At 34.3% G+C, this 21559-nt stretch overlaps 4 protein-coding genes across 4 annotated transcripts; 3 read left to right on the forward strand and 1 right to left on the reverse strand.

The window, feature by feature from the left end:
* The first annotated feature begins 6902 nt into the window (after positions 1-6902).
* Positions 6903-9398, forward strand: LOC140671879 (uncharacterized). Its single transcript, XM_072903571.1, has 2 exons — positions 6903-7782; positions 8825-9398. The coding sequence occupies exons 1-2, from the start codon at positions 6915-6917 to the stop codon at positions 9094-9096; spliced, it is 1140 nt and encodes a 379-aa protein (XP_072759672.1). The 5' UTR covers positions 6903-6914; the 3' UTR covers positions 9097-9398.
* A 5613-nt stretch (positions 9399-15011) lies between these two features.
* On the reverse strand, positions 15012-16339 carry LOC140671926 (uncharacterized). The gene has a single exon (XM_072903658.1). It carries the CDS (start codon positions 16210-16212, stop codon positions 15109-15111), a length of 1104 nt encoding a protein of 367 aa, XP_072759759.1. The 5' UTR covers positions 16213-16339; the 3' UTR covers positions 15012-15108.
* A 197-nt stretch (positions 16340-16536) lies between these two features.
* On the forward strand, positions 16537-17686 carry LOC140672038 (uncharacterized). The gene is made up of 3 exons (XM_072903832.1): positions 16537-16558; positions 16736-17067; positions 17303-17686. The coding sequence occupies exons 1-3, from the start codon at positions 16537-16539 to the stop codon at positions 17684-17686; spliced, it is 738 nt and encodes a 245-aa protein (XP_072759933.1).
* A 3007-nt stretch (positions 17687-20693) lies between these two features.
* On the forward strand, positions 20694-21521 carry LOC140672040 (uncharacterized). Its single transcript, XM_072903833.1, is given in 5 exon segments — positions 20694-20756; positions 20758-20774; positions 20894-21166; positions 21262-21424; positions 21426-21521. Coding segments are annotated over 5 exon segments (612 nt in total).
* The last annotated feature ends 38 nt before the right edge of the window (positions 21522-21559 follow it).

Consider the following 21559-nt stretch of genomic DNA (forward strand, 5'->3'; position numbering starts at 1 on the left):
CGCATACGCAGAGTACGGAACTGTAAAAGTAAGGGTGGCGAAGGGTCGTTGTGTGACGAATTCGGCAATTTGCCGTGAACATTTCTAGAAATAGATCTTGAAATAATCTACAAGACATCTCAATCCGTTTCCATTTAGCATGCCTTGATATATCTCATCTTCAAGTATTGTTTGCGATTTGTGTATCAATTGTTCAGGCAGACTGCGAATAGTCTGAATAAAAATTGAATGTTATTCTTGATTTAAATTATTATTTCTACGTGAAAATATATGGCTACTATAAGTTTCTCTTTTCAATAAAAGATGTTGCGTTTATATTACAGATTTTAATTTATTAAAAAAATTAAAATGCTTGATACATGAAATAAAATGGGAAACAAATAATTCAGCTGGATTCAAGAGCTGAGAGAAAAATTTTAAAAAGAAATATTTCGCGACTAAATTTGCACGGTATTTTTCTACCATCTATTGAAAGGGTTGTCCGACTATAAAGTCGGCAAATGTGCTAATTCACAATCGTGTCAAAGTGACCGACATTGAGCGTCAGAAAGCGCTTTCTCGATTCAACATGGGTATTTTTCATACGTGTATGCCTTAGAAAATGTTCAGATTCCTGACGTTGCAATCTGGACAGCTGTATCGAGATGAAATGATACGTGCTTTATTTGATAAAAGCAAATGAAAAGATCGTATAAAAATTTAGAAATATTTTCTATTTATATTTTACAATAATATAGCATTATCAGTTACTGTAATTAATTTCATTTTTTTAGAGATTATAATTCTATATATATTTTTATATCTTCTATAATTATATGTTATATGTGAAATATATATAGAAAAGAAATTGATATAATCGTTCAGTCTGTGCTAATAGATTAAAATTTAAGTGCATCTATTTTTGTATAAAAATAAAATAATAAAATTGTTATTATGATAATAGAATTTTGAGAAGAAAGAAAAGATAATCTATTTAAAGAAAGATGAAAAATCATGAAGATAACAATATGTATTTATTTTCTACTAGTTTTTATATTTAAAAGTTAGTAAACAGATTCGTTGCTTTTTATATTTTAAACTGTAAGAGATATGTGATATAATCAGAATGGAAGACACAGTTTTAATCCTTGGCTGGACAACCGTGAAGGAAAAAGTATTATGATCTCATATCAATGTCGCGCGGACACATATGTTCCACAGAATGTAAACCCGTGAAAAATGCCTACGACTTCTCATCTTGAAGGAAAAAACTGAGGCCGATCAAAGGAAGAGGAAGAGTATGTTCGAAAGAAAAGACAGCAGAGAGAAAGAGAAAAAGAGAAAGAGAGTTTCTTTTTGGTACCAGGCACGGGCCATCTGGCAGAACGATCTTTTATTATGGTATCTATTCCTCTCATGGTATCCCTCTCTTCGAACGACGAAGAATTCACTCGCGCGGAAGTTGGATCTTTGATTAATGGACGGCGAGATAAACCGCATCGATTTTCCGATCGATATCCAAGACGAGAGACGGTGTTGTGATTGCTTTTGCCCTAGTTAATATTCATAATTTTGCATTTATTGTTAAACAATGTCGATTTTATTTGAAGTTGTATACTACATATATCCCAGATATGTTTGAAAAAAATTTATAAAAAATATATGTTATTGTGATTTTAACGCGTGAAGGAATTCGACATAGAGATAAAAAAGGAACGTAATTCTGTTTCGATATAAAAAATTTTGTTTAGAAAAAAAGATCGTATATAAAAATTATATATAATAAATATTTATTTATATTTATTATGTTTTTAATATTAAAATAGTTAATTTTTTACATTTGGTTTAAACATAATATATGAAGATACAAAACATATTGTCGAAAAATCTGAATAGAATATTTTTAAATTCTGAGAGTAAAATTTTTTATAATTCTGCCTTTTCTTCAATTAAACAAGTGTATTTGTAAAATAAGATATTGATTTATTTTTCAGTTTATTAAATTTAAAAATAATGTAAAACTTGCTTTACATTTTACATTAACATATAATTTATTATTAGAACGTTTTAAAGGTATGTATTTATAAAAAGTTTTTTTTCTTACATTTTCTTTAGATTTTGCAAATTTATTAATAAGTTAAATATTGCCTTTAAAATAAGATATTTCTAATAAAGAGAGAGAGAGAGAGAGAGAAAGAGAGAAAGAAAGAGATACGAAAACTCAGACAGATCTAGGAAAGAAACTACAGAATAATTGATTAAATATTAACGAGAAGATACATAAATATTTTTACAATGTTACTTTTTCATAAAATTTATTTGGAAAAATAAAATCTTTGTGTGTAAAGTTTATTTTTTGTGTGTTAGTAAAAAAACATATCTCTTTTCAATGTGTGGTGTAAGAACGGTGTGTCACGTCACGTCACACGTCACGCGTAATTGTTTGGTAGCTGCTAGATGCTTGGATGGCTGGGTTACTCTCTGGGAGTAACGCACCCCACACTCTTTTGGGGTATCCACGGTAGAGCCCAGGGTGAGCCCCATAATAGCCCTCGACCAGGTCCCACCCTCTTGGCAAACAGAAAGGCCTTGAAAGTGTGCACGACCGCAGAGTCGCCGCCCCTTGCATGGCGGGGTGAAATTTGATTATGCCCCTTCCACGTGGATGAACCCGGCGAGATTCATCGGCGGGTACCCGCCAATGATTTATGCTACTTTTTTCTCCTTACCGCAGCGACAAGTTGTCTTTGTCGTCGGTAGCTGCTATATGTGTTATGCGTTTCTATCGTTTTTATACTGAAGCGGCTGAAGGCAAAAATTAATATTTTTTTCTCTTTTATATACTTTAGCATTGACTGTTCTATCTGCTTTTGTTTTTAATATCATTTAAGACAATCTACGCATGTATACATATTATTAGATACGATTTGTTAAATGTTTGCGCTATGATGCAGCTATAATTTATAATTAATTGACAAGGGTTTCAACATCTCTGGGATATGTAGAATATTTCTTAAATATTAATATTTTCTTGATGTATTTTTTGTTTAGTATAAATATTTAATCATCTTAATAAATTTAGAGTTTTAAGCATTTCTTTAAATGTTTTTAGAAATATGTTCTTTAGATTTTATTTTAATATGTGTACATAAGATACTTTGTATTTTAGTTAATTGCAAATGGACGTTAATAGAATTAATATTAATTGAATAATAATATATCAGAATTTTATTAAAATATTTTACAGTTTATGTTACAGAGAGAAAACTTATATATAATTAAAAGAAGATATGAAACATATAACAATGAAATATTGAATGTAAGAAATCACACTGGACTATATTAGTTGCAATACTTCACATTTTTGTATGAGGTAACTTTTTTCGATTATGGACACAATACTTTTCCAAACCACAACGAAAAAAGCGCGTTCTCAATAAATTCGGCGGAATTAGGCAGAAATCTGCGATATTTGTAGTCGCCTGATCCATCATCGGTCATTGACGGACATACAATGCAATTTCAGGAAGCAATAATACAGCGGCGCACCCACGATCACTCATGTTTTTTTTATTTATTTCCATCGGAACAAACCCATTTCTAACGATTGTACAAAACTATCATGCAAAAAATTCGCTTGATGGATCTGTTACTATTCTGTTTTGTACATGGGCACTCAATTAAATGTGTCTATTCTGTCTTTGTTAGATTTTCGACGATATTGTGATGTGCTGCAAAAAATATCTCATTCTAAATTAAAAGCAGAAATTTAATTCAAATCGAATCTCTTATATACATATCAATACAAAAAACAACTTAATTAAATAATATAAATTATTTAGATTATAACTTTTTTTATAAGTCAAACTATCATATGAAGATGATGGATACAATATATTTTTAATAAAGATTTATAAGGCTAATTCAGAATTATTAATTTTTGCATAAGTCACAAGTATTCAGCAGAGATAATCCTGTGATTTATAGGTCAGGAAAAATATGCGATCTCGAATTGAGGCAACCAGCCACATGCCTTCGTTTTGCTTATTTCAGAAAGACGCAACTTAAATCTGACACACGAATGTCAGTAGCCGTAACTCGTTGTTGTGACTTCCGTCGCTCGAAGTAAGACGGATCGGGAAGAATTTTGTGAAAGGAATACTGAGGTAACTTGCCGAACTGATCTCGATCCATCATCAGACTAACATAACATCCGTATTTAAACGACGCGTACGCGAGAAAAGGAGAATAGTGCCTTGACACTGTCGCAAGATTCTAGTTTCCAAAAGATTCTTTGAATTCATTTCGATTCGATCGATCGCAGAAATCACTCCACACACGTTATCTAACCAGATTGACGAATCTCAAAAACAATAATATGTGAGAAGAAAACAGAAAATTGATATAATAGTCTGATATTTGAAATTTTTGGAACGAAAATTCAACAGATCAAGCCTAGTTTAGACGATTTATAATTTGCAGTAGAATATACAGATATAATAGAATTTTCAGATAAAAATATTTATATGTAATTTAAAAGTAATATTAAATTAAACAAAATTAATAAAGTAAATTAATTTGATTTAATTTAATTAAAGCAAATTAAATCGACATTCTTTTTAGGGGTTTAAAAGTAGGTAATATTTCTCCAAGAAAATTTGATTTACCAATATAGAGCACTTACTTTATTATTTTTGACAAATTAGCTAAAAGAGATAATAATGAGAGGAGAGAAACAGGGAGAGAGAATCCGTTTTATATCAGAGAGAGGACCGTGAATTACTAAATCGCGCAGGTCGTAGGATCGCGTAGGACTCAGGCAACGGGACCTTCGCAAAACGGGCGACGGCGATGATGTCGTGACGAATGCGACAAAGGGCAGAGTCCGGTATCAATGGCCCCCGGCCGGTTTTGTAGAAACATCGTTTTGACAGAAGGGTGTCGTCACAGTTGGTGCAAGCGAGACGGACGCGAGGAGGGTGGGTGGCGTGGATCTCGACGTTACTCTCCGTTTCTGGAGGGTAAACGTACGCGAGATCTTTCTCTCTCTCCCTTCTCGAGTGTTACAATAAATCAACGGCGCGCTTTTGCGAAGCTCCACCCTCGGAGACCTTTGCCGCGTATATAAGCAGTATGTCCCATACCCCATACATGATGCGACACCCCGTACCATGACGGTTTGACTCTGTCTGCCTTGATCCTTATTGTGTCTAAAGTGGCCTGTCCGTCGATTTTGAAACGGATCGCCTTCTATAAACAATTTATTCTTTCAGCCCGCGTGATCGACCGGATCGGGCTAAGTTATCAACGAAATTAAGTAGCAGATAGATAACTCGCATTATTAGAATTGTTATTTATATCCATGATTTATTTTCTCCAATTACTATTTAAACGTTTAATTATTATTTAATAAGTTTTAATTTAATTTAATTTATAAATAATTTTTAATATATTTTGTTGAGATTGTAATAATCACACGCAGTTGTAGTTCTAATTACGAAATGTTTATTACTCCTTAGGACAAACGTAAAACTATAAGCTGAATAACGTATAACTCAAAACTTGATAAAAGAAAAGAAAAATATCACGTACTGAATATTGTAATATATAATAACCATGTAGCAAAAAGGAAGAGCAAGGAAGACAATACACAAGAGAATTACGAAAAACATACATTTATATTATGCATAATAGGTCCCGGAGAATACGTGTATACCATCAGTGACGTAAACATGATATAAAAATAAAGATCAATAATCATATAGAAGCTCGATAAATCCTTATCTAACATATTAAAACATTTTAATTTAAAATTCAATTACTATTTTATAACTTGATGTTTGTTAAGAAAAAAATTCATTGCAATTTAACTATAAAATTTGTAAAAGAAAGCAAATTCAAAAAATTTCATATTTCAAATTATCAAAAAATTTCATATTTAAATTTCTCTTTCGGAAATTTTAAAAAACTTTTAATTTAATTTTTAAATATTACTTGTGTGTATATATATATATATATATATATATATATTTTTTTTTTTTGCAAAAATATTTTTGTTAACGTTTAAATGTAATTTCATTCGTAGCTAATGAAAATTCCATCTTTGTCGCGATTTTTTATATCACTAAAGATATTTATATCGCGCATAAATAGCACAAACAAATTACTTGTTAATATTATTTATTATACAGTATGTAATAATTAAATTAAATATCTTTTGGATAAGAAACATCATATGCTGGCGATATTTTACACAAAGAATTGTCGCAATCCTTTCGCGGCCAATAATCGGCGTCGATCTCAAATTTCGTGTCACGGGCGTGCCTTAGTTTGAGGGAACCGGGTGGTTTGAACGCACGGGGTGGACCCGCGATAGGCCCTGCAACCCTTCGATATCGTTTATTCGTATCGGTTTTGCTTTGGTATCGGCTTTTTCTGACTCCCCTGTTTCGTCCGCGCTCCGACTTTCCACGCCGATCGTCCGTATTCCTCCCTATGCGTCCGCACACTCGTGCTCCCTCGTGACAAAAAGGGCGAGAGCCCCGTGGCCGCAGCGACCGATTAATTCACTACAAAGGGGCTGCGTATCGCGCATCGAGCCCTCGACAGGCCCCTCTAAACCCACCTTCGGCCCTACTGCCAAGGGCGTCCTGGCTCTTATCCTTCTCCCGCCGACGCTTTTTGGGGGACGAACCGATCCTCCCTTCCATAAAGAGGATTGGTTCGACCCCCGAAAGGCCGTTGGTATATAGCGGGAAATATTTCTATATAAGGTCAGGGTGAGCTTAGATTCGTGCTTAGTGAGTTTCGGACAATCCGTAGTACTGTCGCGTTGATTGTCCTATGTCCGCGAACGAGCGACGACGGTAAAGTTTCATAAGCGGTGATAAAAGGAGAGTGTATATTCACCGTTTTCGTATTCCAAGTCTCCGAAAATGTCTGAGCTGAGAGCCAGTGGTTTCTTCCGACCATGGCATATCCCGGAGACCGCGAACAAAGCTTCCGAGATCGTCACCGTCGACGATACGCTCCACGACACGTCGTGCAGCAGGCAGGAGGACGACGACGAGAGCGTCGTGTCTTCGGCGACATCGACAACTTCCACAACGAGCTCGATCACCGTAGAAACATCCGAAAAGTATAACGATCATCTCTTGGATCGAGATACGGCAGACTCGACGTCGTTGAATGTGGTTCGTCATCGCGCGAGAAGACGTCGGGGAAGCGAGTCCTCCGATGACGTGGCGACCAGCACTACGCCTTCCCTTGAAGGCGAGGACGTTGGGAGCACCGTGCAAGATGCGAGGAACAAGTCACGTGCCTTCCGTTCACAGCAGCAGGTCAATTCAACGGCACCCGCGATTTCCGCGATTTCCGATTCGGATGAGTTCAACGGTACCAGAGATGTTAGTCCGCTAGAATATCTCTCGACATTCGAGTTTCGACGACCGGAGGCTTTCGCATCGATAAACGATGGAACTTATTCGATGACGAATTCAGATATTGCCGGGTCATCATCAGTCGCGAACTCGATGATTCCGGAGTTGTACTATGCCTTCACTGACATTCATTCCGCGATTCATCCTGGAATTCATCCCGGAATACATTCTGTAGTTCAACCGGGGATTCTTCCTTCGGATTTTTATAATCGTTCTATGGAGGAAGCGGTGCAAATTGTGCACCGACAGGATGCTGTCGCCAAGCAAATGAAGAAGATGCGTCCAAAGAAGTTTCGCTGTCAATACTGCGACGTCGCGTTCAGCAACAATGGTCAACTTAAAGGACACATCCGCATACACACTGGTTAGTTAAAGTTTTTAATTGTAATTAATTTATATTAATTTATTATAATTAATTTATATATCTGCCCCAAAAAGAGAGAGAATTATATATAATCATTTGAGTTGAGCAAGAAAAGATAGTTGTGTATAGGAAACATTTATTTGAAACCATCTTTTTGAATATTTTGAAATGATTTTCTTTTATAATAATTTTCGGACCAAATAATTTTAATCTCAATCTTAATATTTTTTTTTATACATGTAAAAAAATTTTCAACAAAATTTTTCTACATAAAAAATACCGCAGAAAATATTTTTAAGAATATATCGCTGGACATTTTTAAAAGGTTGTGCATTGAAATTTTAATTATAATTGTTATTTTTAAAGTGAATTGTCGGTTATGTTTCTTTCGATTATTTATATTGAGTTATATTAATTTATAAGTATTGCGAATAGGATGACATTCGTTGTTTATGTTTTAACTTCGCTGGTTGTGTTGTCATGTTTAAGTCATTGTACTGAAGAAGACCCTAAAGTAAGGATCAAAAGGTTTGCATATGGGAGAGGCTTATATTATTTGATATTAATAAATGCACCCGCAATAAATAACTGCAGTTTTTGAACTTTTTTCTGGTTTTTTAATTGGATTTATATTTAATTTAACATCAATAAGCTTATGCACGAATAGAAAGATGCATGTGCATCTTTCTATTATATATTAACAATGAAAAAATATAGAGAAAAACAATTTATAATTATTGAAAATTAGTATTTATTCCCTGATGTATTTAATGTATATCACGTCTTCACTTTCTTGATTTTTTATTACTTAAATAGTTGCAAATAAAATTATTACAAAAAGACTTTTTAAAAATGCCTATTAAGCAAATTTTCATTCAAGTAGCAAATTTGTTCGCTAACATTTATGTCTCCTTTTTTTGAAAGAAATATTATTAGCCATCATTTTATCACAAGATGAATATTGTGAACCAATATAAATTCTAATGCTAGACACAAATAACTACATTGAACAGAAATTTAATATACATTTCCATTGTTACAGGAGAGAGACCGTTCAAGTGCGACGTGGAGTCCTGCGGGAAATCGTTCACCAGGAACGAAGAACTGACGCGACACAAGCGGATCCACACTGGTGTTCGACCTCACTCCTGCGTCGTTTGCGGCAAGCGATTCGGACGTAAGGACCATCTGAAGAAGCACACGAGAACCCATGAAGTTCGCGATCCGTATCGCGTTTCGGCATTAGGGATGTTTGCTCTGGGTCATCCATTTCAGCAAGCTACCGGACTTCCGCCATATATCTACCAGATCTGACGTCAGAAACTTGCTGGTAAAAAGATCTAACGATCCGTTTGACAAATTTGACATTTCTGTACAGGGTATCTGTGTCTAGTATATATAATATATATTGCATCGAAATACATTATACACTATATTTTGTACGATGTTAAGCGCCTCGGTTGTCTTGAGAGTTTTAAATCCCATTGAAGTATTTTCGATACCATCATTTTAATTTAGGAAAGGATTTTACGAATCGCCACGAGTACTTTGGAGCGAAAATTTGCGAAAAGCGTTTTTGCATCTCTCGACTACTATTATGTATTTTCCTGCAACGTGACACGCCAATGTGGTCTAATATACAATAATAAATATACATAATGTAAATACTTATATAATGTAGATATATAGTCTCTCAGAGGATGCATACATACTTTATTATATATTTATTATTATTATATATATTAGATTTGTTATATATTTGAGATGGATTTATTGTTACAATTATATGAATCAAATATTTACTAATTAATGTCTTAGTGTTCACTTCATATTCACTTTCCTTCCGAGAATAGATATTTCCAAATTTCCCACTTTACATTTTCAACACTCTAATTACAGCGTTTTGATATAAATTTGTTGTATTGTTTGCCTTCGAAATAATATTAATTCGTAAATGCAGATATGAAATAAATATGTTGACTTCATCATTGAACAAGCAATATATTAATTCTACAATACTTGAATATTTAAGTTGCATAATGATTATTATTATTATTTTGTCGTATTCTTAAAATATTTTCATAAAGAATTTTTATTATAATATTGATGTCATGACGTATAAATATAATTGATTATACAGTATTAGTAATTTACAATAATGTCCGTTACTTTTAATAATGTTACTTATATTATAGCTAAAAATAGTAATTACATTATCTTTTTTTCGGTATAAATATCTACACTATTTCTCACCACGAATGCATATTTAAATCAAGCAGCAATATATACGCTTCCATCAACGTTAGCATCAGGATCACCACCATTTTCCCGGCGATTGAATTCAAGATGGCGTCACCAACTGCAACCCCTCAAATAATAGAGAATCCCCTTGCTCGTTTATACGATGCGCTGTAAAGGACGTAGGGGAAAGAACAGTGGGTTGCGCCCTTTCGTCCTCGAGAACGCATGCATGGTTACCATACGCGTGTTTGTGTCTCTACTCTTTTTCCGCCTTTTTTTCATTACAATACGTTTTTATGAGATGTTTCGCGGTTGCGTCTGTAATTTTGAGGGAAAGGGCGATTTGAGGGATTAAAAAGTTGACTGTGATTAATATTTTTCAGAAATCCTTCATGTATCCTTTTATTACTATATACAAGTATTGTAATAATTTGCAAAATAACCGTTTTATGAATACATATTTCAAAAGTTAATAATATCAAATAATTTTCTTTCTATTTTATGCATAATTCATAAAAAAGAAAAGAAAGAGAGCGTTTGAAAAAGTTTTAATATATTATCTATAAAGTGTCATGTATATGTAATATCTAAAAGAATACAATTTTATCATTTACTTGCTTCTTAGATCGTATCTTTTCTTTTAACTATTATTCAAATTGAAATAAAAGCTATTGTTTTGGAATTTTTAATTCTTTTTCTAATTTCAGGTCTAATTAAACGTACCTGAATAAACGGACTTCGTACAAGCAGACTTCGACTTAAAACGGTTACAAGATAATATTAACTTTTCGTAACACAAATACGAACTGGCCAGATTGAATGATTCGGGACCTACTGTGGTAGCTTAACGTTAAGTGTGTCAGATTCTCACACGGAAAATTTCGGTAGCAGTTTTCGATAGAGGAAACCCCGCTGGGACATTCGTCCAAGCTCGTTGACACCCCCCTACTGTCCTACAGATATATGACTGCGAGCCCTCTAAAGTTCTTTCTCTAGAGCATGAATCTTTCTCCCCGTTCTGTTTCTCTATCTTTTTCTCTCTTGATTCACTTTGCTGAGTTTCAATGTCCTTCTCCGAGGGTGCGAAACGTTTTCAAACGTGTTCTCTTAATAAGCCATTTCCACAGTTCCTTTTAAACACAAATGTTTTTGCCTAATTTTGTCTTGGATTTTTTATTTAAAACATATTATAAGTGCCATGAGATGTATTAATTTCAAATTTTATTTTTCAAAAGCGTTTCTCTTATTTTATTTTTCCTTTTTTCTCTTTCTTCCTTTATCGTTCCCTTCAGGTAGTTTACCATCAATCCGGACCTTATTATTGGAGGGTGGCTTTAGGCTAAACGATTGCTTAAACGCGCACGGATTACAGCCCGGATTACGTCTACCTTAATCTCAGATTACATAGTCTATCACCAAGTCATCATTTGATGCGAAGAAAGACGTATTGCTACCACGATGTTATATTTTTCCCTCAACACAAAGGGGTTGTTTCATTTTGAATCTCTTTTCTTAAGACATAAAAAGAGTGAAAATTTTACTTCTTCTGATAATTATTATTTTTCAATAATATTTCATTATTATTTATTATTATTACTTTTTCAATAATAATAATTTTTGTATGCAATTTGACAGTTTGATTTGTTGCTTTTTTTTTTTTTACTTTTGGCTGTTACATCCACAACACGTGATACATAATCGTGTATCTCGCATAGCGGTTGGATGCAGCTATTGCAAGTAACGTTTACTTATCGCTACCTGAAGCGAATTTACAATCGTTGCGAAAACGGTTCGTAATCCCCGTCGTAATAGCTGTCGCGCCGAGGAAATCGCTGTCATCGAATACAAATTCTTCCGTTTTCCGTCATCGCCGTTCATTCTTCTCGCCTTCTCCCGTCGCGATGCGCGTCCAAATATCATCTGTGTCAAACCGTGTCTTTCGCGCGGCAACGCACGCCGCGGGTGGGCCTGTATATGTCGGAATGTTTGCCCGCGTCATTGTTACGCGTTCTGACACTCGATACGAATTCTCCCGACCCGGTTTTAAAAAGCGTTTAGAGCCCCTCGTAGCCCTGATCCACCTTCCCTCCTGCTTTTACGCGATATATCCCGTACGGATCACACGCACTTTCTCAGATGCGTGTGCGAAGAACGAGCGTATTCTCGCGCTCACCGGGAAGCACACCCGGGGTGTCGTTGACTTTCTGATATATAGATTCCTGTGTATCCATTATTACGGCAAAATACGATATATTGAAAATTACGATGCGTTTTTCAATTTGAAGTTTTCCTATATTTTTTTCACCGCGAATATTAATTGTGTTGTTATTTTTTCTGAACAAATTATTATTGATCTTTTTATATTTACAGTTTATGGTATTGAAATTAAAGTTATTGACAGGCCCATTCATGCTAGGCGGAAGTACGCCTCGTTCTAGCTCGTCACAACGCGATACGGCTTTTGCACGCGTTCGTATTGAGAAGTGGTACATAGAGAGCAATTTGTCGCGCTTGTTAGATCCCTTGCACACTTTGTAGCACTTGTCAAAAGCTAGCTGTTAGTTATTGCGAACATCGCTACTTAGAATTTATTATTAGATTCAATCATGAATAGGTATACGAATACATCAGCATATAGGCATAATACGTTGCAGTATAGATCCCACTTAGATCTCACTTAATCATCATTTAGTGACTATTTATACATTTGTGACATCTGCTATATGCTCGTCTTTAGAACACTGTTACAAATCCAAACTGAAAAAAATAGATATTGATCGGAAAGGAACAGTAAAAAACAGAAACAAGTTAAAGTAACGTTTTATAAATAAAAAAAAAGAAAATAAAAATTGTAAAGGTAAAAAAATTCAAAATATTTTATTTAAAACTTATTGCATATTAACTGGATAAGAATCGCGTGATGAGAACAGTTTAAATTTCTAATTATTAAACATAACAGTCTTAGCACAAAAAATGCAACATGTATATAATATGACACGTATATATATTATTTTCATATTCAATATTATTTTTCTCTGAACCTTCACAACTAATTAAAAAAATTGTACAATTCTTTACTTGCTCCATCATGAGAAATCTCAATTGTATTATGGTTTACCGATCTGTAAGCAAATGTTATTTTTCATTTAACCTCATTCATATTGAAAAAGTAAATACATCTATCAGAAAAATAAAACTAAAAAATAGATAATATAAATAGTTGATTAAAAATCCTATAAATATTTTTTATTCTGAAATTCTCTATTATTGTAGAAACTAATGAATGACAATAAGAATGATTAGAAATATTAAATTGCAAAACAGAAAATTTAATTATGGCTTATTAATTAATGAAGTAATCTGAAATAATTTTCTTGAAGCTGTTAATAAGATTATTCCAATTTAGAATTTTATTGCTTTTATAGGAACGCGAGCATTTATAGGAACAGCTCCCAGAACTCTTGAATCATGTCACAGGAGACACAGTGCTTGAATCGCACAATTTCTTATTTAAATCCGGGCATTAATAAAGCCAAGACCATGAAAAGCATATTGGATCGATTGAAAAATCACTCTGCTCAAAGTCTTCGGCTTATCATTATATGCGTCAATGGAACGGCTCGAATTCGGGTCGCGTACTCTTCATCGAGGAATCATCGTTCTTTTTTTTTCTTCTCCATTCTTCTGAGACTGTTGGACGTCAAAAAATGGGGGCCTTAGTGTGGGCGGGTGGCTATTCGAATCTCCAAGGAGGGATGAATGAAAGCTAGAAGTCCATTCACGGACGCACCTGACTCCGAGCGTCGAGTCGTGAGAATCGATCCGGAGATTTTTCAAGATCTCTTTCTTCTGCGTTCTGGGGCACTCCGTTTGAACATCTTCAGGAATAAAGAGTGCGATGCACGGCAATTTTCTCCGCAGCGACGTTTCTCGTCCCTCGATTACGTTTGTGTTGCGGCTGTAATGCTAGATTTTTTATATATATGTCGCTTTTATGTCAAAAACATGCAAGAAGATTCATCGGCCCATTATTACGGAATTTATTTTCAATAATAAAAATGTTTTTATTAACAAACTATCAATTTCCTAATGATTTAGTAAAAATAGCGAGTATTGATAGTTTTGCGATTATAAGTAGCCAATATAAAACTTGCAAAAGCTTTGTAGTAATGTAATAAAATATAATTGCAATTAATCTGCTTTAAAACATTTTAGTTTTCTTTTAATGATAAATATTTGATTATTAGAATAAATTATGATTTATTATGTTTTTAGTACAATTAAATTGTATCTGGAAATAAAGAGTTTAATTAATAAATTCAAATATATAAAAGTTTTAAACATGTAATAAGCACGTGGAGTTTTTTGAAAACTTGGTAACAAATTGGATTTACTTAAGATTAATTTGACAGCCAACGAAAGATTATTCCAAAAAAAACCAGCGTTCGGCACCTGTCGTATTATTTTGTATGAACTCATGTTCCTATCATTTTGAAACGATACTGATCCGAGACAAATTAAGCGCATACAATGAAAAACTCAGTAGAGCCGTTGACTACCGAACTCTTTATTCTCGGACGTCCCGGAAATTGAATTCGACACGCATTAATCTACACCACGTTAATAATCTAAGAAAGATTGATTTCGTGAGAATATACAATAAACCTCATATTTTATCTTTCCTTGAAATCCATAGAGAAAATAATTATATAGCCATTTTCTGTTTTCAATCTTTCAAAAAGTGGAAACTGAGAATTATTTAATATTTTGATTCGATATTTAAGCAAGAATTATCTTATATATATATATATATATATAATTATATTTATTATCATTAATTGAAATTAGAAATAGCAGAGATTTAAATGTAAATTTTTTGTTTTTTCTTAAATATTTATTTTTCAGTGTTTATTAATGTTTTTCTTCTTTATTTTTCAGTTTAGCAGGAATTTGAAAAGACTTTTAGTGTCCATACTATTGCGGAGAAATATAATGATTAATATTAGTATCACTATTATATACTATAGAAACAATGGAATGTTTAAAATTAAAAGCAGGACAGATACGTAAAAAAGTGTTTTTTTTTTATTCATTATTCTTCTCGTTAATCTCCTCGTCTGTTTCTTTATACAAATTGGTCTGCTCTTCAATGCTTTCTTCCTCTAATTTTTCAGACAAGTCTGTGAGTTCCTTCTTTTTACTGGTCCTGGGTAGCCACGGTCGCGGTGCCCGGAACTCAAGATCGATCTTTTGCTTTTTATCGCCGCTTTCACAGTGTTTTTTAATTCTCAGGACGAATATATTCGGATTCTCTTCCAGCTCAATTGCTCTTTGCATTTTCGATCTTTTAACTCTCTCGCTTTCCAGCCGATTCATAGAAATTTGTAATTTTCTAATGTTATCGTCTTCTTTTACATTCGGATACAACATGAGCGTACGACATCCCTCCTCTCGATCGCAAATTTTCTTCGTCGACGTAACTTCCCGAGAAGTACGACAGAGTAAGTTCAAACTTCCTTTGGCCATGTCGAACACGACACCGTCATCGCATTTTTTTAAGCTCGACGTCGATTTTTTCACGTCTACCTGGCCGACGCATTCGCACGGAGGATCGTACACTTCTTTGACTGACTCCTTATGCATCCTGATGATGACGCGATTGTCATTGATGACAGCTTCGATCTCTTTGTACGGCTGTCCTTTTTTCACGATCTCGGATACAATTTTGTCGGTCGGAGCATGGTCCCTGTTTGACATTTCGACGTCCTTCTTTAATTTCGATTCGCTTTTGCTCTTTGAAACCTGTTTGCTCGCGCTATCTTTCAACATACAAGTTGTCATAGCACTTGTCGGTCTTTGTGAAGGGGTTCTGGATATATTTATGCTGTAACAATTGGAACATTTTGGAGGGATCGATGATAAGTACGCGGATGGAGTACATTCTGCATTTGATGGAGCATAATGAGAATTTTTACAATCAATGTAGGAAACTTTGTCTCTGGATTTGATGCGTTTTTCGTCAGTTCTAGATTGTGTGTAATATTGAACCGCGTGTCCTCGCGATTGATACGAAGGATCAGATGGACGAGAGCAGCAAGATGAACAAGATGCTTGAAATCCGAGTGATTCAGCGATCAATGAAGGCTTCTTCAATATAGGACAGCCGCAGTTGTAAGTTGTCGCAATCATCCTTGCTATTTCTGTTTCATCATAAATGCAAATAACTGAGCTTGTCGGCACATTTGATGGTTCAGTCACATTATGGTAAATTTGGAGTAAATTTAGATCGGGTTATATCGGAATAATGACATGTTAATAATTTGCTGAAGAAGGCATGGATCTGTGACATGAATTTGTTTTTTGATGTGCAATGAATATGCCTGACTGAAGAATCGATTTTAGCAAACTGTATGTACGAATCATAACCACATCTTTGAAAATGGAACGTTAAATAAACAGATATGTTTTGCATTCAATGAAGATTACTTCCCAAACTTTAAATTGCAAGTGAAAATGCAGTCTCCTAACAATAAAGGTAAATAAACATTTTTTGTCAATTAAAGACAGCAGGTTTTGATTAAAATTATATTTGTAAGATTTAGCTCTTGTTGCTTGGAATTTAACGCTAGTTAATTGAGATAATAATATAAATAATATATTTTTCCAACAAAAATATTTATATTATAAGATCATCTTAAAACATTTTAACAAGATGCGTGTCTCTGTCCTCCAATGTCTAACCCATCGTCCTCTCAATCAACACTTGCTAAGAATGCCTGCTCAAAATATTATCAAGAGATCGGAGCAGAGATGATTAGCAACCAGCTCATCATTAGATTAGAAAAGGACAAAAATAAACAAAGAAAGAAACGAGCAGCATGGGAACCACCTTGCGATTGCGTCGAAATTCAAAGACCGACAAGCAAAAGAGGTCCCAAAATAATCAACGCAGATTATGACGATCGTATTGTATTTCGCGTCCACTCGACATCCCCTTTTGAAAAGGAAGACTCTGTTTATAAGGGACAAACAATTGCCTACAAGGTTTGTCCCTGTGTCACTTTCAATTTAAAAAAATTAAATTTTTTAACATTTCACGTTTGCAAACTCTCCATTTTTTCTATATTTTCTATATTTTCTAAAATTTATATTAAGAGAAAAATTCATAATAAAGAAAAGAATTAAAAAAGGGGAGATAAAAAAGTTAAGACAGTTTTTAATTATAATTTTGATTCGTTTTCCAAAAAGAAATATGCGATTCAAATTCCTTTTTTAATAGATCGCATCGTGCACAGACGACCCGGATAGCCATCAATGTAAGACCATTACGGTTTATCCGCAATTTACCTCAGAGAATCAAGAAGTGTACAGTGATCACATAACAGAGGGCAATCAAAGTATTTTTTTACTGAGAATAAAAAAGAAAGCGGAATATTCTGAACAAAAAAATAGAAACGTCGAACTTGAACTAAGAACACCCAAACCGCCAACGCCGCCACCTGCATCTGTGCCTACACCTGTATCTGCTGTTGCACCATCGCAACCCGTTGCCAATTTAATTGAAGATGTTGACGAGGAACCGGACGAAGAACTGGAGGAAATTACAAAGCAATCGGCAAAAGAATTAAAAAACAAACGTAAAAAGAAAAGGAATAAAGCATAAATATTACAATGGTAACGTATCTATTTTCGCTCTCATTAAATCATATTAAATAAAATATCTAATGTAATAATATCAAACTATGTAAAAATCTAATAATAAAAAAATAGGAATAATGATTTCAATATAGTTTTTCATATTTTGCATTAATAATTTCAATATGCTTTTTTATATTTTATATTTTGCACATATTTAATTTTATCAATTTATATATATCTTTCTTTAATTTATTTAATACTTATGAAAAGACTGCATTAATCTCACTAGACCTTACAAGAAGATAGACAGTAAATGAAGAATTAGCGTAACTCGAAAAATTTTCTGGGATTTTAAGGAAATATGAATCTGGACCGGTAGCCGCGTCGATGACATTTCTGAAGAAAAGATTAGAATTTCACCAATGATGTAGATGATATCCTTAATATATGCCAGATAGGCGTGAATGTGTAAAGGCGTGCAAAACTCAATGCGTGCGCCCGGTTCATTCATCGTTTCCAATCGACCAGCCGTGCAAAATTCTTTCGTTACGGCTCGCCAGATGAGCCTCTCGTTTCGGACTATTTCTATCCTTCTCGTGACTCCTTTCCTTCTCGTAATTTCAATGGGCCTTATACGAAAATCGATAGTATGGCGTGTCTCTGGAGACCGCATTGTTGAATCTTACGATATTATCGTAATTGCTGCCTTCTAGTCTTTGTGTCGGTGACGGCCAACTTGTTCATCGAAGAATAGAGAAGGCTACCGTGACTTGTCGAATGTCGACATTCACAATCACTTTGTAAGCTTTATGCTTGTAATCTAGGTCAATATTGAAAATATGAGTAAAGGTAAAAATTATTTTTACACAAGTTTTCATGGATAAAGAAATGTGTGACAGTATATATATGTATGTACAAAATGATTGTGTATTTCGACATTCGACAAGTCACTTAGCTTTTTCTATTCTTCGATGAACGAGTTGGCTGTCACCGATATAAAGACTAAAAGACAGCAATTACGATAATATCGTAAGATATATATATATTGTCACAAATTTATTTATCCATGAAAACTTGTGTAAAAATTATTTTTACCTTATTATTTTTACCTTACTTATATTTTCAATATTAACCTAGATTACAAGTATAATATATATATATATATAATTTATTCTTGACAATATTGAATATCGCTTTTATTTAGTTAATTTAATTTAATTTAATTTTTCTTCTTTCAGTATAGAAAAAAAATTGATCCATCGTTAAATCAATCATCGTATAAGAATACGATGATTCTTTATTGAGTTTAGTTTACGCTACATCGTTTTGTAAGAGGTTCGGAGAACACTTGAAAAATTTCAAACTGTCCCCATATTTTCTCGGCATTGTTAGGATTCTCTCGAGGTCGTCACAGTCGACGAATTCCGCGAACGTCGTTCGCGATGTCCTGTGATATTCAACGTATAAAGTTAAACGCACAAAGAAAGGAGGATAAATGTCGCGATTATCGTTGCGTAGAGGGAGCATAAGGACTCACAATAAAATCGTCGGAGATGAGGGGGTAAGAAAATGCATGGGCGGTTTCATAATCGTGAATGGCGTGGGAGTTCATAAAGGTGTCGTTCGCATTCTGTGTGGTCGCGCGTTTAAGAACGGCGACAATGAAAACGCTGGCCAATAAATTAGGACGCCACGAAGAATGAACACGCTCTCGATACACGCGGGAAAACAGCGTGACGAGCGGGAGCGGTCTCGCGGCGGTGAGTGAAAAGCTACTCGTTTTTCCGTACTAAAGAGAAGCCTGCGGTCGGTGATGAATGGAGCGACAAGTGACCGCGATATTATTATACGTGGGACGTCTCTCGAGTCAAGGAAAGGATCTCGACGCGCGAGATCGGGCCCGTTTTCGGGATGAAAGAGCGACGATAATTCACGAATCACTCGAAAGACGCGTGAAATCGAGATTTTTTCGCACGATTCAACGTGAATAAAATTGAACATCTATAAAAGAGCCTGAGGTGTCTTGATTAAAGAGAATCCTCGTATTAGAAATATTTCTTGTCTAAGACTATCGTCACTGATAATGTTTTCTTCTCTAGACTCGTAATTTCATGATTTATCTTTAGTCTGATATAAATCGCTGATTTTAAACCCTCGCTCCTCGTTTTTCCCATTAATGGCACTAATCGTCATCAACAGAGGAGGAATAAATAAATGAGCGAACGCACATTCGCCACAGGTGGTGACGCGCACGATCGTTCAGGGTGGTCCGTCAATTTCTCGCATTGTAGTATCGAGAACCGCGTCGTATCCGCAAACGTAGGATAGGGGAGGGAAAAAGCCGTAATATCATCATTATATTACGTCACACAGATGCGCGGGGATTTCGAGACCAGCGTTTTTATATTGCGGTTACGGCGTCATTGTGCGTCTCGGTGTCCAAAAAGGGTCCTTGGAGGACTCCCGTCGAGAGAAGGTCTATGGTTTAGCGGGGTTGCAGATTGGCTGATTCCCCTGTCAACAGCTATGGTAATCTGTACGTATTTCCTGCATATCTTCCCTTTCCGACCCCTGATCGTCACCTGCCGACTCCGCAAACGTCTTTGACGAATTTGAAGGATATGTCAGATGGATAAATTTAAAGATCTCTACTAAATTCTTTGCATATACGTACATCTATGTATATTGTATAAAAGTTTGAATAATATATAAAAATTATTTCAAGAAGAAAAAGTAATTTTTGTTCAAATTTAATTAATTTTTTTCTTCTCTCTCTCTCTCTCTCTCTCTCGTATATTTTCGAATTTATTAAATAATTTATAAAAATATAATAGATAGTTAATATTTTAATTCACTCTGAATACTGTAATATAATCGCAAAATATTGAACTTAATCAAATTAGAATAAATTGCCGTCATATTGTTAAAAAAATTTTAGGACAAAATTAGCAGTATCTTGTGTCTGATAAGAAGAAATCGCTAACAATAAATCGTTCTTGTAATTGAGGAAACGAGGAAGATGTTGGCGAATCATGCTGGAACCGCTAATAGTTTTGACGGTGCTGAATTGCATTTTCATGTTCAGTTCCACAGTCCACGACCTGTGCATTATGGTAATGATCCGTTCTGAATTATTTTCCTATCTAAGTTTCAAACAATTATATTATTAATAAAATTCTCGATGTTATGTAAGTTATAATTATACTATTACACTAATAATTTCACATATTAGGTGGCAATATCAAAGCCACCATTGTTGCGCCAGGAGAATTTCTCCTCGATCAAGAGCTGATTTGAAAAGATGGAAGAGCTATATCTTACGAACTACCAAAAAGTAAGAAAAAACAGATTTTGATGGCAATGGTGCCGTTAACGATGTCAGCAATTCCAATAGAAACGGTAGTCGCGAGCGTAGAAATAAAAAGTGTCAGAAGAAAAGATCTAAGAAGAGTTTGAGATGTGCGACGGAATATCAGAAGAAGAGCAAAGAGAAAATATCACTCCCGTGATTACAGTTTTTATATATTATTCTTTTTATATTTTATTTTTTATCAAATTACTATGTGTCATCGTTTTAATAGATTTACACTTTAAAAATAGATTGAAAGCAAGGGAGCTCGATGAAAAAATAAACATGTCAGAAGCTTCTCAAACAATAAATGACACGAAATCAACGGTCGTAATGGAATTTTCAACAGTCCAAAAAGTCGTACAAATTGTTGACCATTCCGATGTTAATTCAATGCGATCTCCTTTCAGGGAGGTTCATTGTCTTCCAGAAGGAAACGATAGACAAAAAACATAATTATAGTGTTGAACAAAAGTTCGAGAGCAACCTAGTTGCTGCCGAAAATCCTTAACAAATTGTGACAAGTTAAATTAACGATATAATTCATTG

Source organism: Anoplolepis gracilipes, chromosome 12 (assembly GCF_047496725.1).
Source record: "Anoplolepis gracilipes chromosome 12, ASM4749672v1, whole genome shotgun sequence".
Lineage (NCBI taxonomy): Eukaryota > Metazoa > Arthropoda > Insecta > Hymenoptera > Formicidae > Anoplolepis > Anoplolepis gracilipes.